At 52.0% G+C, this 26,683-nt stretch overlaps 1 protein-coding gene across 5 annotated transcripts in view; it reads left to right on the forward strand.

Moving 5' to 3' along the window:
* The window catches only part of SLTM (SAFB like transcription modulator), a 280,914-nt gene that overhangs the window by 102,901 nt on the left and 151,330 nt on the right, over window positions 1-26,683 (forward strand). For all 5 annotated transcript variants that reach the window (XM_085643750.1, XM_085643749.1, XM_085643748.1 and 2 more), the window contains one exon: window positions 20,115-20,283. In XM_085643750.1, coding sequence (XP_085499876.1) covers window positions 20,115-20,283 — 169 coding nt within the window. The remainder of the gene's footprint in view (window positions 1-20,114; window positions 20,284-26,683) is intronic.

The following is a 26,683-nucleotide window of genomic DNA, read 5'->3' on the forward strand; positions in this document are numbered from 1 at the left end:
GGTCCCAGTACTGAGTATAGGCACCCAGTACTGGATTGCAAAAGTAACAAGAACATACTATACCTGCAACTTTAATTTTCTTTCATAGGGAATCATTGACTGTTTTCTATGAAATATTTTCTAAGTGCCAACTTTTAAAATCGCTAAATATTGCCTAAAAATCATACAGTAACTAAGTCGACTTTTATCACTTGTTTCTAAGTACTGACCCAGAACTGAATCTAGGATCCAGTCCTGGAATTCCAAAAGTAATCCTAAAAGTAATCTATTGCAAATAACTTGAAACTTCCCTTGAACTCAAAGCATTGTTTAAAATTGTGTTGCCTATTGCAACCACTTGTAACATTCTACAAAAGCCAATTGCATATTGCAAACGTATTCATATAAAGCATCTCATTCTGAGAAGTATATTTTAGTTCGAGGCATGTGGGCTGCTGAATTCATATCTGTGCATAGATCGCCGCCTAGTGTTGGGTCCGGATGATTGCACATTGTTGTCCTGGAAGAGTCTTCGAAGCATCCTGAGATGGGTGACTCCTCCCCTGGACCACAGTGCGCATGGGCATCCTCTCCATCCCCAGATTGTTTTTTTCCGCCATTGGGTTCGGATGCAACTATCTTAGCTCAACTTCGGAATACTTAGTTTAGGCCAAAAGGCCTATAGTTTTCGTCGGTACAGTTACCGTTCGGTGTCGACTACTAGTCCTAGTGCTCCACACCCTTTTTCAAACTTTCGATTCGACTTGGTCAAAACTTCGACGCTCCATCAACGATGGAATCGAGAACTCCGTTCAAGAGGTGTCCGTTGTGCCACGCCAAGTACCCTCACATCGACGTCCACCCGGTCTGTAACAAATGTCTCTCGCCGGATCACGACGAATCAAAATGCATGGCCGGCGCACGGTTCCGATCCAAGAACTCTACGGAACCGACGGGCAGCGAGACTCGAGGCGCAGCAGGCAGCGCCCGCACCCACCAACATATTCAGCACCGAGGACCAGGACGCCGAGAGCGTGGAAGAAATAATATCTAGCCCCGCTTCGGAGCATGGTTCCCGATCGGAGGACGATGACGGAAGAGCTCTTTCGACGTGAAGAAGCCGTGGACGAGGTAGGGGACATCGACGAAGCCTATGGGGCTGAAGAAGACAGCTCTCCCGAGGAGTTAGGCCAATCCGTCGAAACGGAGGCCGAAATTAGTCGTCGGGCTCCGGTCGAGGGATCGCCTTCGGGACTTACCCAAGACCTAATCCATGGTTCCTCGGCCCCGCCTTCCGGCCCGGCACTGAACACTATGCAAGAGCCAATATTACCCAAGACGACCGGGTTGTTAAACCCAAAAACATCCATCGCTCCAGTCCCTTCAAAATCGAAAGCGAAACTGGTGGTGGTCGGATCAATGGCGTCGAAACAGCCCGCTGGCCCGGCTCAGACGCCGAAAAAAGTCGTCCGCTCCGAACGCGTACAGAAAGACTTCGGCGCCGAGCTCACCGCAGCAGACGCGGTCGACGCTCAGAAAAGGCACGCCCTCGTGCATCACAAGGCGCCGACACCGAAGCCTGTCGCCTCTGCAGTCAAAATGGCCGCCTCGGCAACGTCGACGCCTAAAGCACCGATGCCGAAGAAGTCGTCGACTATCGATGCATCCCTTCAAGCCAGTGACCCCCTTCCGACAAAAGTCGGGGTCGGCCTCCACACCTACTACCAAGATGCCCACCAAACCACCATCTCAGTTTGCTGTGCAGCAGGTCTCTGCCTCTCTTCAACGTATCCGGGAGCAGGTAGCCCTCCACTCTACCTCGGGTCCCCACACTACCTCACCCAGTACAGTGCACTCTGAGCCCACCAACATCACCTTTGGGCTGCCACCGACATCGGCACCGAAACTTTTTCAAATTCGGACACGTGTCCTCCACACACAGTCCACCGCCTCTGGCCTAACGGAACACGACCCTTCAGGGCCACAGTTTATCGACGCCAACACTGGCAGGCTCATGCTCCACAAGCGCAAGATCACGCCAGTCAGGGAAGAGGTGCCATACAAAATTCCTCTCAAACGCAGGCTACCGGCGGAGCAGGAACCAGTGTTGCAAGAACACTTCCATCCCCTCCCACTAGCTCCGCAGTCCTTTTCTCCGACCCCTTCTGAATCGGACACAATGCAGGAATATGGTGGGGACGAAACCATCTACCCCGGGGACGCAGATCCCGATGACACACAGGATCCTGATCAGGCATGGGATGACCCCACAGACCCAAGTGTCACGCCACATGCTCAGGATGCGCCACTCTACAATATTAAAACTTCTCCTACAGAGGACACGGCCGCATTTAATGCCCTTATCGAACGGGCAGCTGCTCATCATGGGGTGGAACTGCACTCTGACGCCATTGAGGAGGACTTCCTGCTTGACACTTTCGCATCTTCGGAAAGAACTGTCAAGACTCTGCCCATGCTTAAAGGGGTTCTGAAGCCTGCCAAAGACATTTTCAAGGACACCACAAGAGCCCGTGTGTTGAACCCAAGGATTGAAAAGAAATATAAGCCTGCACCTGGTGACCCTAAATACATTAGGGGTCAGTTGCCATTAGACTCTATGGTGGTTGCCAACGCTCGCAAAAGAGCCCACTCACAGACAACTGGTGATGCTCCTCCCCCCGACAAAGAGTCAAAGGTCCTTGAAACATCGGGCAAACGTGTGGCAGCGCAAGCAGCCAATATCCTGCGCATCGCAAATACACAAGCACTCCTGGCACGTTATGACAGGTCACATTATGACACCCTAGAGTCACTGCTCCAACACCTACCAGAGGAGTATAAAGAGTCAGCAGAGCTCCTCATTAGACAAGGACAACTCCTCACTAATGCGTCCATCAAATGCGCCCTAGACGCAGCTGACACAGCGGCCAGGGCAATAAACACAAGTGTCATGTTGCGACGTTATGCCTGGTTACGCATCTCAGGCTTCAAACCCGAGATCCAAAACAATATCCTCAACTTACCGGTTAACACAACTTTTATTTGGCCCAGACGTTGACACTACCCTAGAGAAAATAAAAAAAGACACAGATACTGCCAAATCTATGGGGGCGCTACAAAGCCAACAATTTCGTAGTGGCTCCTTTCGTCGCACTGGAAATAGGGGAACGTCAAGGGGCCAGGGGTCACAACAACAGTATGCTAAAGGTAGCACACAGACCACCTACGACAAACAGGGGTGGATATCGTGGATCCAGCGCCAAGGGTAGGGGACGTGGATATGGCAACGCCAGGTCCTCCCCAAGAAACAAACAGTGACGCCCTCTCCCTACCCCTGACCACTTAACACCTGTCGGGGGACGACTCCAGCTGTTCCTGCCCGCATGGAAGAACATCACCACGGACAGGTGGGTCAGGGAAATCATTCAACATTGGTACTGTCTGGAACTAACTTCCACTCCACCCAACATACCACCAAAGCACCGTCCTATGTCAGCCGAACACTTAGATTTACTCCAGCAAGAAGTGCTTGCTATGCTCGCAAAAGGGGCCATAGAAGTAGTGCCCACAGCCCAGCAGGGCACAGGAGTGTACTCTCTGTACTTCTTGATCCCAAAAAAGGACGGCTCGCTCAGACCTATCCTAGACCTGCGACCCCCTAAACCTATATATACTGTCGGAGCATTTCCATATGCTCACCCTCCAACAGGTTCTCCCACTACTCACTCAGGGGGATTTCCTAGCTACACTAGACCTGAAGGATGCATACTTCCACATACCAATACACCTTTCACACAGGAAATACCTCAGATTCACCATTCAAGGGAATCACTATCAGTTCAAAGTTCTCCCCTTCGGAGTAACAGCACCCAGGGTCTTTACCAAGTGCCTGGCGACAGTGGCCGCACATCTGCGAAGACAAAATATTCACGTCTTCCCTTATTTGGACGACTGGCTAGTTCAGGCCAAATCAGCACAACAATGTGCCGCCCACATGTCCCACACCATTCACCTTCACGATCTGGGATTCTCACTAAATTACCCAAAGTCAAGTCTCCAACCTGCGCACGTACAACAGTACTTCTCTTCCAGGGGATCCTCATCAAAGTCATAAGCATTAGAATATTCCCGCCCATGTGCGGGATCCCGGAAACAGTATATTATATGTGCCCCACATATATATATCCATACATATATACCTATATGTATACACAAGCAATTGCAGCCCCTAAACCCTAGAGCTGAACCATGCTGTAAGTAATTTCCACTACACATAAGAAAATAGCATTATAAACATGAGAAACAACATAACTTGTTTGGAAACTGTTTTAATGCTTAGAAAACAGCAGAAATTCTTAGAAAACACTGAAAGCATAGGAAGCTCCCAGGCTGCATTGCAAATACCCAGTCTAAAAAGACTGAAAAGCTAACTCATAGCTGCATAGCAAAAAACTGACACCGTGCCTTTAAGGCACACCTGACCCCCACCTTCCCATCATGCCTCAGGGGTGGCAGTTAGGTCAGTTGTTCTTTCCGGCTGCTTCTGGAAGGATCCTGGCAACAGAGCTCCACTTTTTTCTGAGTTTGTCAGAAAATTGTGTCTGTTTTTCAACTGTTTTTTCCCTTACTTCGACGTTTTACATCTAAGTCAGTAAGAGGCTGCCTTTTTAGGCATTTTTGGGCATTTTTTCCATCTTAAAATGCCTTCTCTTTTCGATCCTTGCCCTGCCTGTGGCAAGAAGAAGGCCAGGACTGACTCTCATAGGGTCTGTATCCTGTGTCTACCGGAGGATCATGATTCCAAGACATGTACTCACTGCCAGAGCCTGTCCAAAAGAACTTTGAAGGACAGAGAGCGAATTCGCGTTTATGGCCTGGCACAACCATCCAGAGGCCGATCTCCGGTGCGGAAGGGCTCCAAGAGGCATAGAGATTCATCTAGGAGCAAGTCCTCTCGTCCTTCCGCCTCCGCGTCGGGCTCGGCGCTGAGAAAAGATGTTCTGGTAGGTCGTGTTTCGAAAAAGAGGCTTTCGACAGCGGGCTCGCCAACGAGAGCAGGTTCGACGTCGGAAGTCCAGACCGCCATCGTCAACTCTGCGACGATCGGCGTCGAGACACCACCCCTCCGCCGTCGTCAACCCGGCGACGATCGGCGTCGAGGAGCAGAGAGCCTCCGCCGTCGGCAACCCAGCGTCGTTCGGCGTCGAGGAGCAGGGACCCTCCGCCGTCGACATCTCGACGTCGATCGGCGTCGGAGCATGGACCCTCCGCCGTCGTCAACCAGGCGACGACCGGCGTCGGAGTGTCACCCCTCCGTCGTCGAGGGCACCATCCCCTCCGTCGTCGAGGCTCCATCGGTGTTCGACGTCGAGACAACAGGATCCTCCGCCGTCGTCCTCCAAGCGGCGTTCGGCGTCTAGGTTGGCATCCGTGTCGACGTCTAGAGTGGCAGCATCTCCGCCGGCGTCCCCGCGGCGTTCGGCTTCGAGGGAGAGAGGGCCTCCGTCGTCGGCTTCACATCGCCAATCGACATCGAGGCGGCATGCTTCGCCCACTGAACATGGCCGCCGGTCCACATCGAGGCGTCGTTCGACGTCGAGTCCCGGCGAGAAAGGAGACGACACCACGGATCGACGTCAAGACCGCGCTCGACGTCGAGACAGGCCTCGGACAGGTCGGTGGTCCTGGTGACCGAGTCGGCGTCTCGCCATTCCTCCTCCCACTCAGGGGCCTCTCCACGACCGGCAAATCCAGGAGAACCTGCAGTTCAACCCCGTAGGTCTTCTCCTCAGACTCAGACAATTAATCTGTCGCCCAGATGGCTGCTGCCAGCACATCATTGGCAGGACTCAGGGCCTACAAGGAGGCTGCGGGAATACATCAGTCCAGTGCATGATTCTCCGCTGCAACGGCTGGTGGCGGCTGTGGACAGAGCTAGTCCCCCCCCCCCCCCCCCCCCCCCCCCCCCAGGCCAGCGCGTCAGATCGCCGGACAACAGGCGACGCAGATCGCGCTCCCCCAGACGGGAGGTGATCATCGCCGAAAGCGGAGAAGGACTCCATCGTCCTCTTCCTCGTCCTCCAGGTCCTCCATCAGGGACTATTCACCCACGCTCTCGGGCAGCCCAGTGTCCAGGGTCTCGCCCATAGACGACATCAACACCTACCAGGAGGTGTTGCAGCGGGGAGCACAGAAGCTGGGGATTGAGATGTCAGTCCCCCAAGTCACGACGTCGGTGATTTTTGAAACACTTCACCAAAAGTCTGCCTCTCGTCCGCTGCTGCCTTTGGTCCCAGGAATCATGGAACCAGTCATGGACACCTTTCTCACCCCGGCGACCGTCAAAGCCGTTCCGGCTCGTATCCTGAAAAAATACAAGCCAGCTACCTCTGACCCCGTCTTTGTGAAGATAGACCCGCCTGCGGACTCGGTCATAGTGGCAGCTGCAAGAAAGGGTCAGACGGCGTCGGCCTCCTCTTCCGTCCCTCCAGATAAGGAGAGCAGAACCCAGGACTCATGGGTACGCAGGGCCTGCTCTTCTGCGGCGGCGGCCCTCAAAATCTCCAGCGCGGCGGCGCTTCTGGGCAGGTACGACGGGGCTCTCTGGGACTCGATGGAGCGTTTCAAGTCCAAGCTCCCCAAGGAGGACCAAAAGGACTTTGAGGAGATTGTTACTGAAGGGGCTCTGGTGGCTAATCAGTCGATTAGCACAGCGGCGGATGGTGCGCTAATCTCAGCCCACTCTTACACACACGGCGTCTGCGCCAGGAGGTCGTCCTGGTTGCGACTGACAGGGCTCAAGCCAGACGCACAGCAACGGATTTTAAACCTCCCGTTCTCTGGCAACTCCCTCTTCGGCACTCACACGGATGAGGAGATGGGGCGCATGAAAACTGAGCTGGACACCCTCAAAGCCGTGGGCTTGGAGAAGAAAAAGGAATTCAAGCGCCGTTTTCGACCCACCCAACGCAAGGGGCCTCAACAGAGGGTTCAAACCCCTCAGTGGTGTCAGAGCAAGCCCCAAGGGAAAACCCAGTTTCGAGGCGGAAAGTCTGGCAGGGGCAGAGGTGGACACCAGCAACAGTCCTCCACTACCACAAAAGGAGGAAAGTCATGAGCTGTGGCTTCCTCTACGGCCGTTGCCCACTCCAGTGGGAGGAAGTGCGTCACAACATCTAGCAGAGTGGGACAGCATCACAAAAGATCGCTGGGTGCTGAATATACTGCGTCATGGATATGCGCTACGTTTTCGAGCGCGTCCCAGAGACATCCCGCCAAAGAGGTCCCGTCCTCACCACCTAAAGCTGCTCGAGCAGGAGGTGAGGGCCCTTCTGCAAAAACAGCCCATAGAAAGGGTTCCTCCTTCGCAGGTCGGAAAAGGAGTGTACTCCCGGTACTTCCTGGTGCCCAAGAAAGATCAAGAGCACAAGTTTCGGCCGATTCTGGACCTTCGTCTCCTAAACAAAGTCATCGCCAAGGAGAAGTTCCGTATGTTGGCGCTTCACCAAATATGTCCACATCTACAAGTCGGAGATTGGATGTGTTCGGTGGACCTCCAAGATGCGTACTTTCACATTGCAATAGCGAAACCTCACCGCAGGTACCTGCGGTTTGTGGTTGGAAGCAAGCACTACCAGTACAAAGTCCTCCCATTCAGACTCAAGTCGGCTCCGCGAGTCTTCACCAAATGTATGGCAGTGGTGGCGGCCTGCCTACACAAGCAGGGTCTCTTAGTCTACCCGTACCTAGACGACTGGTTGCTGAAGGCTCCATCCCAGCAGCAGGTGAAGAAAGACTTCCAAATCTGTCTGAGACAGTTGCACGCTCTCGGCCTTCACGTCAACATGGCAAAGTCCGTGCAGCAGCCCACTCAGTCCATCCACTACCTTGGCTCCGTTCTGGACACAAGCGCGGGAAGAGCGTATCCTTCGGAGGAGAGACTGTCTTCAATGAAGAGGAAATGCAGGCTTATGCAGCAGATGCGAAGGCCGTCAGCTCGGCAGGTAGCATCTCTGCTGGGTTCCATGGCGTCCTGCATTTTTCTAATTCCCCACGCCAGACTGCGAATGAGACCTTTGCAGCAGGCTCTGGAGGACCAATGGGATCAGTCCACAGGCCGTTGGGGAGATCGAATCTCTCTCCCAGGTAGCGAAATCTTCCCTAGCATGGTGGACTCGTCAGGACAATCTGTTGGTGGGAGTCCCGTTTCACCAGCCACTTCCGGTGCAATCGGTGGTGACAGACGCATCGCTACAAGGATGGGGGGCCCACATGGGGTGCCTCCAAATACAAGGTCAGTGGTCTGCAAAAGAACAGGGCTACCACATAAATATGCTAGAGCTTCGAGCAGTCCACCTTGCTCTAAAGGCGTTCCTCCCAGCAATCGAGACAGACTCCGTCCTGGTGCAGACCGACAACACCACGACCATGTTTTACCTGAACAAACAGGGCGGGACTCGGTCACGCCCCCTCTCCCTGGAGGCGCAGGCGATCTGGCACTGGCTGCTCGCCCGGAACCTCTCGGTGGTGGCAGTACACCTTCCAGGGGAGTTGAATATCAAGGCAGACGCACTCAGCAGGCACTTCGAAGATCAGCCCGACTGGGTGCTGCACGACGACGTGGTGGCGGACCTGTTCCGTTGGTGGGGTCGTCCAGACATCGATCTGTTTGCAGACGACAAATTCAAAATGCCACGCCTTCGCGTCCAGATTCCACCGTCCAGGGACCAGGGGGAATGCTCTTTTGATGGACTGGTCAGGGACATTTGCCTACGCCTTTCCGCCCCTGCCTCTGATTCCGAAGGTGGTATCCAAGCTGCTCAGATCCGACATGAAGATGATCCTCATAGCTCCGGACTGGCCGTGCCAGTGGTGGTACCCGGACCTTCTTCATCTCTCAGTTCGACCTCACAGGCGGCTGGCTGCCTTGCAGGCCGGACTTGCTGTCCAAGATGGGCGGGAGGATTCTGCATCCCAACCTTCCCTCACTGAACTTAACAGCATGGCTCCTGAGGTCCTGCAATACGGACATTTAGGTCTACCGCCTGACTGCATGCATATTCTCAAGGAAGCGAAGCGACCCTCCACAAGAGCGTCTTATGCGTTTAAGTGGAAGAGGTTCTTCATTTGGTGTAGGGAGAATCACCATGATCCTACAAAGGGGCAGGAGGATGTCATCCTTCCGTACCTCCTTCACTTAGCTAGATCAGGCTTGAAGTATGCATCCATCAGGGTCCATTTGTCTGCCATTACAGCTTACAGGAGGTCTCCAAGTCAACCTTCTTTTTTCCAGATGCAGGTGGTCAAGGACTTCTTGCAGGGGTTGAAAAAAGTTTACCCCCCTGTTCGAAACCCTTCGCCTCCGTGGGAGTTTAACTTAGTGTAATCCAAGTTGATGGGCCCACCTTTTGAGCCGATCCACAAATCTTCTTTACAGCATCTGTCATGGAAGGTCGCTTTTCTGGTAGCCATTACATCGGCACGCAGAGTAAGCGAAATCCAGGCTCTGTGTACTAAAGAACCGTACACAGTTTTTCACCAGCACAAAGTGGTCTTAAGGGCACATCCATCCTTTCTCCCTAAGGTAGTGTCTGATTTTCATATTAATCAGTCCATTTCTCTGCCATCCTTCTTCCCGAATCCAGCGACCCCGGCTGAGCGGTCGCTCCACTCCTTAGACCTCAAGAGGGTACTTAAATTCTATCTGGCAAGTACCAGAAGCATTAGGAAGACTGATCAGCTGTTTGTCAACTATGGCGCCATGAGAACAGGCTTCCCAGCGGCTAAACGATCCATTTCCAGATGGATTGTTTCCTGCATTACCCTAGCCTACCAGCTGGCGAAAAGGCCCTTACCTTTGGCCCCTAAGGCTCATTCTACTAGGGGGAAAGCGGCCACAGTAGCTTTCTTGCATGACGTTCCAATGGCAGAGATCTGCAAGGCGGCCACTTGGAAATCGGTCCACACCTTTACCAGGCACTACTGCCTCGAATCCGATTCCAGGGCGGATGCCCAAGTAGGCCAAGCCTCCTTGAGGAACCTGTTTGGGTAGCTGAGCTATCTGAGCATACTGTTCCTTCTCTGTTTTTCTTTCCTTTGCCCGCAGGGGGATGAGGTGAGGCTCGCTATTCTATTCTAATGCTTATGACTATTGATGAGGATCCCCTGGAAGAGAAGGATTAGTTACTTACCTGTAATCCTAGTTCTCTTCCAGGGGTATCCTCATCAAAGTCATAAGCAACCCTCCTGCCTCCCCGGGCAAAGGTGTTAGTTTTCAGAGGTTATTATTTTTCTTTGTGCTATGACTTTTCAGTCTCCGCAAAGAACAACTAACCTAACTGCCACCCCTGAGGCATGATGGGAAGGTGGGGGTCAGGTGTGCCTTAAAGGCACGGTGTCAGTTTTTTGCTATGCAGCTATGAGTTAGCTTTTCAGTCTTTTTAGACTGGGTATTTGCAATGCAGCCTGGGAGCTTCCTATGCTTTGAGTGTTTTCTAAGAATTTCTGCTGTTTTCTAAGCATTAAAACCGTTTCCAAACCAGTTATAATGTTGTTTCTCATGTTTATAATGCTATTTTCTTATGTGTAGTGGAAATTACTTACAGCATGGTTCAGCTCTAGGGTTTAGGGGCTGCAATTGCTTGTGTATACATATAGGTATATATGTATGGATATATATATGTGGGGCACATATAATATACTGTTTCCGGGATCCCGCACATGGGCGGGAATATTCTAATGCTTATGACTTTGATGAGGATACCCCTGGAAGAGAACTAGGATTACAGGTAAGTAACTAATCCTTAGGCGCTACAATCAACACTCTGGCTGCCACAGCTCAGCCAACTTTAGTGAGAATCAACAGCATGCAACTGCTGATCTCAAAATTCAAACCTCAACACTCCCTGCCGGCGCGAGTGTTCATGCAGTTGATAGGCATGATGGCCTCCTGCATCTTCATAGTCCCACACGCGAGACTACATATGCGCCGGCTTCAGGAGTGCTTAGCACGTCAGTGGAATCAGGCTCACGGGCAATTAAAAGACCTAGTGTTGGTGAGCGGTCGGGCATACAACTCTCTGCATTGGTGGAATCCACAAAACCTTTGCAAGGGCCGACCGTTCCAAGAGCCTGTTCCACAAATAATACTGACAGCGGACGCGTCTCTCCAGGGATGGGGAGCTCATGTACTCAATTACACAGTGCTGGGACTATGGACTACACAACAAAAGAAGATGCACATCAACCTTCTGGAACTGATGGCAATCTTCCTGGCAATGAAAGCATTCAAAGTACACCTGTGCAACAAGGTCGTGTTGATCCGGACGGACAACATGACTGCCATGTACTACATACAGAAGCAGGCAGGAACACACTCTCCACAGTTGTCTCATCTGGCTCAGAGCATGTGGAAGTGGGCCATTCAGAGGAACATATTCCTCATGGTGGAACACCTCCCCGGCAAAGACAACCAGATGGCGGATCTGCTCAGCAGACACAGCCACCAGATGCACGAGGGGGAGTTACACCCATCAGTGCTCCAACCGTACTTTCCAGCAGTGGGGTCATCCAGAGATAGACCTATTCGCCACAAGGGAAAACGCAAAATGCCAAAGCTTTGCCGCCAGGTTCCCACATCCAGTCGCAGGGCAATGCGATATGGATGAACTGGTCCGGCAGATTTGCGTACGCTTTTCCCCCAGCGCCGTTGATACCGCTAGTGGCACGCAAACTGCGACAGCACTCACTGACACTCATCCTGGTTGCTCCAACATGGGCACGCCAGCCATGGTACACCACCTTTCTGGAACTTTCCGTGGTGCCGCATCAAAGGCTGCGGATCACACCCTCGCTTTTGACGCAGAACCATGGAGAAATTCAACACCCAGATCCGCAACAGCTGAACCTGGCAATCTGGCTGCTGAAGTCTTAGAGTTTGGCTACCTAAACCTGCCACCTGACTGTATGGAGATCATTAAGGAAGCTAGGAGACCCACTACCAGAGCTTGCTATGCAGCCAAATGGAAGAGGTTTGTCATTTATTGCAACAACAACCACATTAACCCGCTAGACGCATCTATTCAGAACATAATCTGCTATCTATTACACCTATACCGATGCAATCTGGCATACACCTCAATACGTGTCCATTTAACAGCAATAGCAGCCTACCTCAAACAGGCAGCACCTCTCTTTATTCAGAGTGCCTGCCATCAAAGCCTTCTTGGAAGGACTTAAACGGGTGATTCCCCCAAGGCACCCCCCGGCACCGGTGTGGAACCTCAACTTGGTCCTCACCAGACTAATGGGTCCACCCTTTGAACCTCTCCATTCTTGTGAGATTCAATTCCTCACCTGGAAAGTGGCTTTCCTGGTTGCCATCACTTCCTTAAGAAGAGTTAGTGAACTCCAGGCACTAACCATCAGGAGCCATTTATACAAGTTCACGCAAACCGGGTCGTACTACGTACCAACCCCAAGTTCATGCCTAAAGTAATATCGCAGTTCCACATGAACCAAACCATTGAACTGCCGGTTTTCTTCCAAAACCCACAAAATGTCGCTGAGAGGATGCTCCACACACTAGATGTCAAAAGGGCCCTCATGTACTATATTGACAGAACTAAAAACTTTAGGAAGACTAAACAACTCTTCGTTGCCTTCTCTCCACAACACAAAGGCAACGCCATTTCCAAAGCAGGTATAGCCAGATGGATCGTTAAATGTATCCAAATTTGTTATCAAAAAGCTAAACGCACATTAACGATTCCTCCACGAGCCCACTCAACACGGAAGTTAGGGGCATCCATGGCTTTCCTGGGAAACATTCCTTTACAAGAAATATGTAGAGCAGCCACATGGTCCACTATACATACATTTACCAAACACTACTGTCTAGATGTACACTCAAAACAGCAGGCTGCTGTAGGACAGGCTGTTCTCAACTCTTTTTCAGACTGCTGCAGCTGGCACGGGTGGCCGCCGCTAATAGGAGGTACTGCTGTGTATTCTATGCACAGATATGAATTCAGCAGCCCACATGCCTCGAACTGATTATGCTACTTACCAGTATGCATCTGTTCTTGGCATGTAGGGCTGCTGACATTCATATCGCCCACCCTCCTCCCCGGCGCCTGTCGCAGCTGCAGCTCTCAGAATTACTGTATAGCATGGTCAACACTTCCTGTATCTACTCCATCACTGCCACAATGGCGAAAAACAATCTGGGGATGGAGAGGATGCCCATGCGCACTGTGGTCCAGGGGAGGAGTCACCTTCGAAGACTCTTCCAGGACAACAATGTGCAATCATCCGGACCCAACACTAGGCGGCGATCTATGCACAGATATGAATGTCAGCAGCCCTACATGCCAAGAACAGATGCATACTGGTAAGTAGCATAATCAATACCTATTGTTGGTTCTAAAATAAAACAAGCATATAGTTTTTTATATATAAACCATTGGCCTAGAGTTCAGTTATTGAGTGTGTGAGACCATTTGCTGGCTGAGTGTGTGCAACAAATGCTTTACACTGTCCTCTGATACTGCCTTACTGCTCGACCAAGCTACCACTTTACAGAGTAAGGTTATGTCTAACTTTAGCCTCTGCTAATCCTCTGGGGACTGTGGACTCTACACACTACCTATTGGGGAACAGTATATTACAGAGCCACTTTCTCACACCCCACATCTGGAAAAATGGTAGAACAGGTAAGTAATTACGTTTTCACAATTTATGATTTTTAAAGAATATTTGTAGTTTGCAGAAATCGACACATAAGAAATTTCACAGAAAAACAGTCAATGGTTTCCTATGGAAGAAAATTGGGTTACTGGTAAGTACGGTTGTGAATCTTTTTCATGGTCAGTGCTGGGCACCAAGATCCAGCACTGGGAACTCACCTAATAGCAGGTGAGTATTTTTGTTTTCGTTACTCTGTTGATTTTTGGTGAATATTTGAAGTTTTGAAAAGTCAACACAAGAAATTTCAGGAAAAAAGTCAGTTACCCTAAGGAGAAAATTGAGTTATCGGCTTTAAGTTAAGTATTCGACTGGCAGAGTTAAGGTTCTGGGCATAGACTCGGGGTCTCCCAGGGTCAGGTAGGTACACTTGTTACACCCTCAGTGGCACAGGAGCAGCCGGGTGCAGAGAGAGTTAGGCCCAATGTTCTCCTATGGGAGTCAGGGGGGGCCTTGGTTGGTGGCTGCTGACTAGCAGGCCACGTGGCTGTGGGAGCTGGGCTCTTGGTCACTTGCTCAGGGCAAATGGGAAAGTAGATAGGTGTAGAGGTTACACTGCCAGGGCCACTCGGGCAGCTGGGTGCAGGGTGCTTTTGAGCCTTCGGGCGCTCAATTGATTTCAATGGGAAAGCTCCAGTTTAGAAAGACTAAGCTCGGGGACAAAGATTCTTCAGGTGCCATCACCCCTTCGAGAGGTAAGTTGGGTAGTCGGAGCATAGGTAAGTACCACAGAGTTTGGCACAGGGGGCCGTGTGGCGCCGGGTGCAGGGGTTCCTTTTGGTGTCGGGAAATCTTACCCTCTGTTGGGACGACTCCTGGTGGCCGACCGCTCTGGGGGCAGCATCGACACCCACCGACCACACTCCACCTAGGATTCATCCTCTACTCCTCCCTCTCCATGTCCAAGCAGGTCAACGCAGTCTCCTCCTGCTACAACACCCTACGCACGCTCCGCCGGATCTACAAGTGGATCCCGACTGAAACAAGAACAGTGACTCAGGCCCTCGTCAGCAGCAGACTGGACTACGGCAACGCACTCTACGCAGGAATCCCAGCCAAACACCAACGGCGGCTACAACGCATCCAAAACTCCTCTGCCCGACTGATCGTCAACGCACCCCTCCGCAGCCACATCACCCCCGCTCCAGAGACCTGCACTGGCTCCCCATCGACCAGAGGATCACCTTCAAGCCCCTCACCCACGCGCACACAGCACTCCAACGCCGGACCAGCTTACCTGAACAGCAGACTCCGCTTCTACACCCCCCACCCTCGCCCTCGCAGCTGTCCCCCGCATCCAACGTACGACCGCCGGCAGCAGCTACTTCTCCTACCTCGCCGCCAAGACCTGGATCACCCTCCCAACCCACCTACGACAGACCCAAGACCTAATCGCCTTCAGAAGACTCCTCAAGACCTGGCTCTTCGAGCAGTAGCCCCCCATCACCCCCCCCCCCCTCAACGACTTGATATCCTCACGGGAGAGTAGCCTGCTCTGATTTGATTGATCGCGGTTGGGGGGGGGGGGGGGCACCTGGTTCTGAGGCTACAGGCATCGTCCGGAGCGTCGAGGCAAGTCTTAGGGTGCCGGGCACAGTCGCCGTGGGGTCATCTTCTTGGTTCACTCCGGCCCAGGCCAGGCTTGGCGGGTGCAGTGTGTGAAGGGTTCGAGGTTCCGGGCTGATGCCAAGGATTAGAAGCAGATTTTGAGTAGGGCCTCTACTCATGGGAGACCCAGGGGCTTGGAGCGAAAAGGTAGCCAGGTCCTCTGGGGTTTGTGAGTTTGCTGGCCACAAGAGATGCCGGGTTGTAGCAGGAGCAGGCTCGAGAGTCGACAGGCCGTTAGGGCTGGGGCCAAAGCAGTTGGTGTCTTCCTCTTCTTAGCAGCTGCAGGGCAGGTCTTCTTTCTTCTTGCTCTTCTTCGTATTTCGGAATCTGTAATCTGGGGAAGGAAGGTTCAGGGTGCCCCTAAATACTAGGTTTAGGGGTGTTACACATAGGTGAAGGGCAGGGACCTAGGGGACCAAGGCCCTATCCTGCCTCTCTCCTGTGGGAGGGGGGGCAGTAGCCTAGTGCTGATTGGGTAGGGCCTCCCAACTTCAAGATGGCGAGTGCCCGGAGAGGTGCTTCACCTCTCCTCCCCCACCTGAGGGGTGGGGTTGGCAGGCTGGCACACCCCCCTGTCCTTATTTGGGTTTTCCGGCCAAGCTTCCCGCCAGAGTGGGGGTTGCAAGTGGCCTGGGGAAGCTCAGTCAGCATGCCTTTGAAGCTTCCCCCTGCCCATCCTGGGGGTGGAGATCTAGCACCTCGCCCAGGATGTGCATTGTTGCAGACCCAGGAGAGCAGGGTCTCTCCTACCCAGGGGTCCAGCAACATGTCTGCTGTGTGGCAGCCTAGGCAGCATCTCAGACCAGGCGCGGATTGTAGGTTAGGTTTCAGGGGGCCTCTCTAAGATGCCCTCTGTGGTGCTTGGTACATTAAACCCACACTGATGTCAGTGTGGGATTTAATGTGCTGAGCATTTTGATGCCAAACTTCTCAGTCTTCAGTGTTGCCATTATGGTGCTGTGGAGTTCGTGTTTGACCAGCTCTCAGCACCATGTACTCATAAATGGCAGCACTGCACTTACAGGGCCCAGAAATGGACCTGGGTACTGTAGGGGCACAGGGCTCATGCTCGTGTGCCCACACCACTGGCATAGGACACCCAGCTAGAGGGGGTGGCTGATGTATGCCAGGGCAGTGTAGGTGGTGGGCATGGCACACAGGGATGTGCCATGTCGACTGTTTCGTCTTGTACCCAGACACTCGGCCTGCAAGGGCAGTGTATTTGTGTTGGGGTACAGGGCCTCTAAGGGTGGCACAATAAGTGCTGCAGCCTTTAGAGGCCTTCCCTGGTCACAAGGCCCTGGGTACCTATGGTACCATTTACCAGGGGCTGACATGTGGCCAGGTTTTGGGTTTTTAGGGCAGGAACATGGGCCCTGGGCACCTGATAGGAAGGAGCCCAGGGCACACTCAAAGTACAGTCAGCAATTCAGCAAAAAGGGGGGGCATACCATGCAAGAAAGATGGCACTTTCTCACACGGGTGCCCTGTTGATTTCAGTGGAGATTCTCCCGGACAAAAACACTGCAGGCTCGGGGACAAGGATCTTCCAGGAGTGACGACCACTTAGAGGGGTAAGTTGGGGCTGTTGAGGGTTGGTTAGGCACCGCTGGGTTGGGCACACAAGGCCGTGGGGCGTCTGGTGCAGGGGTGCCTTGGGACGTCGGATTTTCTTACCCACTCTGGTCGCGGTAGCGGGAGTCCTGGATTGAGGCTGCAGCAGTCGGGGGTCGCCGGATCTCTGGTCAGGATCGTCGGGGGACCTCCTCTTGGTATATTTCTTCTCTGTCCGGGTTCGGCGGGTGCAGTGTGGGCTGGATTTGCGGGTCCTGGCTGGCACCAGAAGCTGCAGTTCAAACACGTCTGCTGTTCACGGAAGAAACAGCTTGGAAAGTGAAGGCAGGCAGGTCCTCCGGGATTTTTGAGTTTGCTGTCCGCTGGACACGCCGGGGCTTTGCAGGAGCAGGTTTGAGGGGGTGACAGGCCTGGGGCCAAGTCGGTGGGCGTCGTCCTCTTGTTAGCTCTGCTTGGCTTCTCGTCCTTCTCTTTTTCTTGTAGTTGCTGGATCTGAGGGAGGAAGGTTCAGGGTGCCCCTAAATAGTACATTTAGGGGTGTTACAGGTAGGTGTAGAGCAGGGACCAATGGGTCCCTTCTCTGGGGGGTGGGAGGGTGGGATGGGGTACACCCTCTATTCTGTCCCTCTCCAGTGGGAGGGGGGCAGGAGCCTGTCCCTGGTTGGCTGGGTCCGCCCATCCTCAAGATGGCAGGGACTCGAGGTTGTGCTTCACCTCGCCTCCCCCACCTTAGGGTTGGAGTTGGCAGAGGTGGGCACACATCTCTTCCTCCCTTGTTTTTCCTAACTGTTTTCCTGCCCAAAGTGGGGGGTAAAACCAGTGGGGACCAGTTGCTGAAAGCAGCAAATGGTCTTGAGAGGCTCACAAAGGCAGCATAACTTTGAAGCTTCTCCTTCGTGAACCCAGGCTTAGCACCTCGTCCCAGAATGTGCATTATTTTAGGCCCACGAGAGCAGCAAGCTCTCGACCCAGGGGTCCAGAAACATGTCTGGTGGTGTCGGCGTAGGCAGCCACTCACTGGTCAGGTCACTGGAGGTTGGTCGAATTTCAGGGGGCATCTGTAAGATGCCCTCTGGTGCCTTTTACATTAAATCCCACACTGGCATCAGTGCGGGTTTAATGTGCTGAGCAGTTTGATGCCAAACTTCCCAGTCTTCAGTGTAGCCATTATGGTGCTGTGGAGTTTGTGATGACCTCCCAGCACCATATATTCTAAATGGCAGCACTGCACTTAGTACCCAGGAACGGACTTGGGCATTGTAGGGGTACAGGACTCATGCTCCTGTACCCTCACCACTGGCATAGGGCACCCAGATAAAGGGGTGACTGATGTATGCCAGGGCAGATGTTTGTGGGCATGGCACACAGGGATGTGTGCCATGTCGACTTTTCACTTTGTTCTGTACCAAGGCACTCAGTCTGCAATGGCAGTGTGAGTGTCAGGGGACAGGGCTTCTAAGGGTGGCACAATAGGTTCTGCAGCCCTTGGTGCCTTCTCTGGTCACAGTGCCCTTGGTACCTGTGGCACCTTTTACCAGGGGCTGACCTGTGGCCAGAGATGCCAATTGGGTTTTGGCTTCGAAGCAGTTTTAGAGAAGGAACACAAGGCCTGGGCACCTGATTGGCAGGAGCCCAGGGCACACTCAAAGTGCATCAGCTATTCAGCAAAAAATGGGGGCATGCCATGCAAGAAAGAGGGCACTTTCTCTAACTGGCTGCAGTCATCAAAGACCGGATCTCCTGTGAACAGCAGTTCTGTTCAAAAGAAACTCCAAAGCAAGACTCTGAGCCTGCTGAGGACAAAAAAACTCGACACCTGGAACTACCACTGCACCCGTTGCCTATGGCCCAAGTTAGTGTCCACTGGTTCCAACGAGGTCCCTCAGCACTTGAGTCGGCGACAACCATGGGTTGACCCCTTCAGGACTCCCTGACATCACCTGCAGCCTCTGCACGGAAACCTTCCCCCCACCCGCCCTGTTCGCAAGTGGTCCGGTAGGATAAAATTCGACCTCAAGAGACTCCCCTGCATCCAGCCGCCTTGGAGAAAAGAACCAGAGGTGCACCTACTTCCCTAGCCCCACCAACTTACCTGCCCAGCTGTTGGTTCCCACCGGAAGTCTTCCTGGACCGAGCCTGCAGCTAAAAACCGAAAATCTCCATTAAAAACAGGGCACCGGGCACCAAAACAGCACTCTGCACCCGGCCGCCCCAGCAGCGCTGAGGGTGCGCCTTTTGTGCTGGGTTGTTCCCCCATTTGCCCTGAGCTAAAGTCCAGGAGCTTTGCTCCCAAAGCAGTGTGGCCTGCTATCCAGCAGCCACCAACCGGGGGCCCCCATCGGATTTCATTGGGCCTCAACATTCTGCACCCGGCCGCCTCAGTGCCTCTGACGGTGTAACAAGAGTGCATCACTGACCCTGGGGGACCCATGAGTGTAACCCAGAACATGAACTCCTACTTTCTAACTTGCCTGTGAACCGATAAAACTTTTTGGAATAAAAATGAGTCCATGTTATCCTATTGAAGAAAAGTAGTTAAGTGTGGAGTTTCAAAATCTAAAAGTTTTCTTTAAAAATCGCACAAATTACCTGTTTGCAGGAAATGTCCCAGTGCTGAATCAAGGTATCCAGCACGGAGTAAAAAAAGTACAGTTTAAAGTAACTTATCTGCAATTTACTGAAAGCCTATTCATTTCAATGTACTGTATTTGCTAAGTGTTGCATACTACTGCTCCCCTGTAAATCAAATAAAGTACAATTGCATTTTCAAACTGTTCGACGTTCAGTAACTTATTACTGTAAAGTGTTTAATGCTTGCATGTGCCAGGCTTGCTTGGTTCTAAAATAATACACAGTATATTTTTTTTTATACAAAACCATTGGCCTAGAGTTCAGTCTTGAGTGTGTGAATTCATTTGCTGACTGTGTACATCAAATGCTTAACACGGTTCCATATACTGCCTTACTGCTCGACCAAGCTACTACTTTAGAGAGTGAGGTTCTATCTAACTTTAACCTCTGCCTACCTTGGTAGTCACTTGGACCCTATACACACTATCTCATTTTGGTGTAGTATATTTAGAGCCAGTTTCTTACATCTTCTGATTAGAGATGTGGGACTACGGTTACATTTGTGTTAAATCCTTTGAAGTTTATTCTTAAAACCTCTGTTGTATCCATTTGTTTAAACCTAATATTTCTTTTAACAGGCGTAGAGAGATGGCTGAGCGAGAGCGACGTGAGCGAATGATGCGTGAGCAAGAAATCCATGCCCACTTGCAGAGAGAGAGAGAACGGTTGGAGATAGAAAGACAGAAATTGGAAAGGGAACGAATGGAACGGGAGCGCTTAGAACGAGAACGTATTCGCATTGAACAGGTATTAATCTTTTAACTTGGTTTCTAAAAACAGTACAATATCTCTGCTTGTGTATGGAGATTAGCAATCCTGAAGTGCTGCGGGGGGTAGTGTGATTGAGCAGCCTTGGTCTTAACACAGGAGTCCAACACTTGCAAATGCACACTGAGAAAATGGCGTTTTGTTGCAGTACCCTGATCCCTGCGCTTTTTGCCTGGCTTTTCATGCTACTTTGCCTGTAGAGTACTGGGTCCTCCTGTCCATGTTCCCAGTACCGGAGTTTTTTCCCTAAAAATATGTCCACAATTGGTACTACTACCCTCCGTCAAGTCCCTAGTTAGTGCTACCTTGGGTACCTAGGGCCTGGCAGCTGAAGAGGGTCCCCTGGGGCCCCCTCACTAGGACCATGCCACTGCCCATGCCCCTGTGAGATGGAAAAGTTACTAAGTCGACATTGTCAACTGCCTGTTTGCCACACCAATTAGCACTGCCCAAGATATATGCAAGTCACCACTCTAGCAGGCTTTACCAGCCCTAATGCAGGGTGCACAATAACCCAGGTGTGGGCATATATGCATGAGCAGATGTGCCCCTACAGTATTGGGGTCTATTCGTTATATTAGTTCCCAGTAAAGCCATCCTCAGTATATGGTCTGGAACCTGGATGTCATGAGTTCCCTATCACCGTAATGTCTTTACTGAATCCTGAGATGTTTGGTGTCTAACATTTCGGAGTAATAAACTGTATGAAAGTGCCCTTTTTCTGCATAGTATGCCCCACGTTTTGCTGAATTGCTGATGTTCCTTTGCTGAGTGTGCCCATGGCTCCTTCTAATCGGGTACCCAGGACCTATTTTCCTTCCATAAAACTGCATTGAAGACTTAACCTAATTGGTATCTGTGAGAAAGTGCCATCTTTCATGCATGGTACGCCCCCATTTTTTGCTCAATGTACTTTGCCTGAGTGTGCCCTGGACTCCTGCTAATCAGGTGCCCAGAGCCTATGTTCCTTCCCTAAAAACTAAATCCCAAATTGGCAAACCGTGGCCACATGTCAGCCCCTGGTAAATGGTACCCTAGGTACCCAGGGCCTTGTGACCAGGGAAAGCCTCTAAGGGCTGCAGCACTTATTGTGCCACCCTTAGTAACTTTACCCTAACACAAACACACTGCCCTTGCAGGCTGATTGACTGGGTACAGGACAAAACAGTTGACATGGCACACATCCCTGTGCGCCATCGCCACAACCTACACTGCCCTGGCATACATCAGTGGGCACCCAGCTAGAGGGGTGGCTGATGTATGCCAGGGCACTGTAGGTGGTGGGCATGGCACACAGGGATGTGGGCCATGTCGACTTTGTTTGGTCTTGTACCCAGACACGCAGCCTGCAAGGGCAGTGTGTGTGTGTGTGTGTGTGTGTGTGTGTGTGTGTAAGGTACAGGGCCTCTAAGGGTGGCACAATGAGTGCTGCAGCCCTTAGAGGCCTTCCCTGGTCACAAGGCCCTGGGTACCTAGGGTACCATTTACCAGAGGCTGACATGTGGCCAGGATTTGCCAATTTGGGTCTTGGGTTTTTAGGGAAGGAACGTAGGCCCTAGGCACCTAATTGGCAGGTGTCCAGGGCACACTCAGTAAAAGTACATTCAGCAAAAAAGTGAGGGCATACCATGGTAGAAATATGGCACTTTCTCACAATCAGCCACCCCTCTAGCTGGGTGCCCTCTCAGTGGTGTGGACACAGGAGCATGAGCCCTAAGCCCCTACAGTACCCAGGTCCATTCCTGGGCACTGTAAGTGCAGTGCTGCCATTTAAGAGTATATGGTGCTGGTAGCTCGTCAAACACTAACTCCACACCACCATGATGGCAACACTGAAGATTGAAGTTTGGTCTCAAACTTCTCAGCACATTAAATCCGCACTGATGCCAGTGTGGGATTTAATGTAGAATGCACAACAGAGGGCATCTTAGAGATGCCCCCTGAACCTAACCTACAATCCACGGCTTGTCTGAGGGGCTGCCTAGGCTGCCACACAGCAGACCTGTTGCTGGACCCCTGGGTAGAGAGCCATCCGCTCTCCTGGTCCTGCTACAATGCACACTCTGGGTGAGGTGCTAGGTCTCCTCCCCCAGGATGGGCAGGGGAAGCTTCAAAGGCATGCCGCCTTTGTGAGCTTCTCCAGGCCACTTGCCATACTCAGCAACTGGCCCCTATTGGTTCCCCCACTCTGGTGGGAAGACTGGCCGGAAACCCCAAGTAAGGACAGGGGATGTGCCAGTCTCTGCCAACCCCACCACTGGTTTTGCGAGGTGAAGCACATCTCCGGGCCTTCGCCATCTTGAAGATGGGGAGCCCTACTCAATCAGGACTAGGCCACTGCCCCCCTCCCACAGGAGAGGGGCCGGATAGGGTGTGTACCCACCGCAGGACAGGGACCCATTGGTCCCTGCCCTGTCCCTGCCCTTTACCTACCTGGAACACCCCTAAATTTAGTATTTAGTGGCACCCTGAACCTTCCTTCCTTAGATTCCAGATTCCAAAACAGCAAAGAGCAAGAAGAAAGACTTGCCGTGCAGCTGGTAAGGAAGACCCCAACTGCTTTGGCCCTATCCCTACCGGCCTGTCGACCCTCGAACCTGCTCCTGCTAAATCCTGGCACCTCCTGTGGCCAGCAACCTCACAAACCCTGGAGGACCTGGCTACCTTGTAACTCTAAGCACCTGGGACTCCCACGAGCTGTGGCTCTGCTCAAAGCAAGTATCTAACCCCTGGCATCAGCCCGGAACCGCGAACCCTGCACACACTGCACCCGCCAAGCCTTGCCTGTGCTGGAGTGGACAAAGACCCAGAGGACGTCCTCCCGGCGACTGTTACCCGAATCCGGCACCCAAGGACCCACCTCGACGCTCCTGACTACGCCTGCAGCCTCAGAACCAGGGACCCCCACTGCGATCAACAGAGGGGAAGTGTTGGAAAACGAGGCAGCATCTGCGAGGCCTGCACAAATAACATGACTACATTTGTCCTTCACTGGGAACCAAACACCCAATTGTAGCGCCTGACTCTCGGAGAGTAGTGTTGCAGAGCAGTCTGAGGCTTACTCAAGGGAGGTGGTGTGGGCTATTAATCACCATTTGCAGGTGCACAAAAATAACACTCCATGGATTGTCCAGTCTGCACTTTGTTTAATAAATGTACTCTTACGTTTATAAAGCACACACCACTCAATACTATGCACCAATTTACAAATATACAAAAGCTGTTGGAATTACTTTGTGACATTGCATAACATCTCCACCCCTCCCGCAGGGGGGGTGGGGTCTAGTACCACCACTCCCATGTATGCACATCAACTTGCCCCCAATGCAGTTAGTTGAACATAACCTGGAGCGAGGGCCCTGCGCACTGGCACCATCCCAGTGGCGACCCACCCCAGTACCTCAAGCATTAATAAGGGGTAAACCTGCCTTGGTGACACATGACCCTGACTGAGCATCTCCTACGGACCATAAAGTATGCACCTCTGTATCTTAAGGGCTAGCAGTCTGGGGTATTCACCGAAGCGCAGCAGCAAGAATCCATGTTTACGCACACTTTAGAATGACAGTACTCATCACCTTGGTTGATCATTTAAATGCATTGCAATTACAGCCCCTAAGGGCATCACAGATGAAATCACAGGATTGCGCATATACAGCCAGACACCCTAGCAGGACTGTCTGGCAACATAGCCCCACTTGGCTTATGACATCTCCTTACATATGTGACTTACAGTCCCTTCAAAAGAAGTACTCCCGGCAACTACACTTCTCCTGCAGTGCGCCTCTTCACTTTAAAAGGAATCACAGGTAAAAGCATGGGATTACGTAAATACAGCCAGATCCCCTAGCAGGAAGGTCCAGCAACATAACTCCATTTAGCTTAACATCACCTTACACAGGTACTTCACTTTACACATGTGACTTTCAGTCCACCTAAAAAGAAATAACCAATAGTAAATGCATTTCGGTGCAATTATACCACTTCACCTCCAGGGGATGCCCTTCTCCAGACATCCCCCAACTCAGCCCTTCACTCCATGATGCACTTCCTAGTGTTCGAGGCATGTGGGCTGCTGAATTCATATCTGTGCATAGATCGCCGCCTAGTGTTGGGTCCGGATGATTGCACATTGTTGTCCTGGAAGAGTCTTCGAAGTATCACGAGATAGGTGGCTCCTCCCCTGGACTACAGTGCGCATGGGCATCCTCTCCATCCTCAGATTGTTTTTTTCCGCCATTGGGTTCGGATGTGCTTATCTTAGCTCAAGTTAGGAAATCTTTCTTTAAGGCCAAAAGCCTTTAGGTATAGTCGGTATTGTTTGTGTTCGGTATCGACAGACTATTATCCTCGTTCTCGGTCTTGTTCACACTTCTTGGACCTAGTACTCGGTCCGAACATCGATCGACGTTCGAGGATGGAATCGAGGACTCCCTTCAAGAGATGTCCTTTATGTCATGCAAAATATCCACACATCGATGTCCATCTGGTGTGTAACAAATGCTTATCACCGGATCATGATGAGTCGAGGTGTATGGCCTGCGCCCGGTTCCGGTCGAAGAAGAAACTTCGGAATCGATGGGTGGCTAGATTGGAGGCCAAACAATCGGCGCCTAACCTGGTTAACATATTCAGCACCGAGGATGAGGAAGTCGAGAGCGTCGAGGAGATACTCGAGCCATGCTTCGGAGCATGAATCCCAATCTGACGACGATAAGGTGATCTTCGAGGATGAAGACGTCATCGACTAGGTAGGAGACTACGATGAGGCCCTTGGGGCCGAGGAAGATAGCTCGGGCGAGGATCTAGGCCAATCCGTCGATCCGGAGGTCAGTCTTGACAATGCTCAGGTCGAGGGATCGCCTGCGGGCCTTACCCAAGATCAGTCTGATCGTTCTACAGCCCCGCCTAAAGGCCCGGCTTCAAACATTTCAAAAGAGCCAATACTATTAAAGACTGGATTCGATTCGGTGAAACCAAAACCAGCACAGGTTGCATCGAAACCGAAAGTGCAACTGGTTCAAGTCAGATCGAAGGCATCGACGCCCTCCAATCCGTCGACCACAGAAAAGGGACATCGGAGCCGACCAAAGAAAGGACTTCGGTACCGAGAAGACCAAAAAGAGCTTCGGCACCGAGACACAGAAGGCCCTCTGTCCAGAGAAGACTCAACGGCCTATGGGACCGAAGGTTGGAGCACCGACCACCAAGGTCACGGTGGTCGATCCGACTACGTCGACACCGAAGAGTGCGGCGACTGCCAAAATATCGAATCAACCAGGCGTCTATCCCAAACTTCGGATCGAGAACACGAAAGCTGGGAAGAAACCGGAGACCGCGTCCAGGCCTGTCTCCAAAGAGCCTATCGGTTCCAAAGCACCGTCTGCATTCACATTGCAACAGGTGTCGGAGTCCCTACAGCGCATGAGGGAACGGGCAACCCTCGAACCAAGAACGGGCCACGAACCACACAGTCGCTAAAGCTCACTCGGCGCCGGCACCGATCAAGTTTGGACTGCCGCCGCCAGGGACACCGAAGATGTTCGAACTTCGGAGGAGTCTCCAACCAACACAAACAGTGCCAACAGAACACACCGATGTCGAGGACTCGCAGGACCAGTTTATCGACGCCGACACTGGTAGGCTGTTCCTCAAGCGGAGAATTGTTCCAGAGAAGGCTCTGGACTCCTACAAGATTCCACTAAAAAGGAAACTGGCATCGGGTTCAACGCCAGTGCTTGTAGAAACATTCCACACCTCTCATCAGGAACCACCATCCTTTTCTCCTACACACTCGGACCAGGATGCAGGAGAGTGCTATCTTGGGGATGATGCCACTTATCCTGTGGATAATGACCCTGATGACCAACAGCAAGACCAAGACCAAGATCAAGCATGGGGAGACCCTACTGACCAAGGTGACCCACAAGATGCTCCTGACACATCTTTACAATATCAAACCATCTCCCACTGAAGATACTGCTGCTTTTAACGCCCTCATTGAAAGGGCAGCTGCCAATCACGGAGTGGAACTCCATTCTGACTGGAGGAGGATTTCTTGGTGGACACGTTCTCCATGTCGGAAAGAACGGTCAAGACTCTACCAATGCTAAAAGGGGTTCTTAAACCTGGTAAGGACATCTTTAAAGAAACCACCGGGGCACGGGTATTGAACCCCAGAATAGAGAAGAAATTCAAACCTGCACCCGGAGACCCCATGTACATTAGGGGTCAATTGCCATTGGACTCCATGGTAGTTTCTAATGCTCGCAAAAGGGCTAACTCGCAGACTACCGGTGATGCGCCTCCTCCGGACAAGGAGTCCAAAGTGCTAGAAACATCAGGCAAAAGGGTAGCGGCACAAGCAGCGAACATCTGG

This window comes from Triturus cristatus, chromosome 3_1 (assembly GCF_964204655.1).
Source record: "Triturus cristatus chromosome 3_1, aTriCri1.1, whole genome shotgun sequence".
NCBI lineage: Eukaryota > Metazoa > Chordata > Amphibia > Caudata > Salamandridae > Triturus > Triturus cristatus.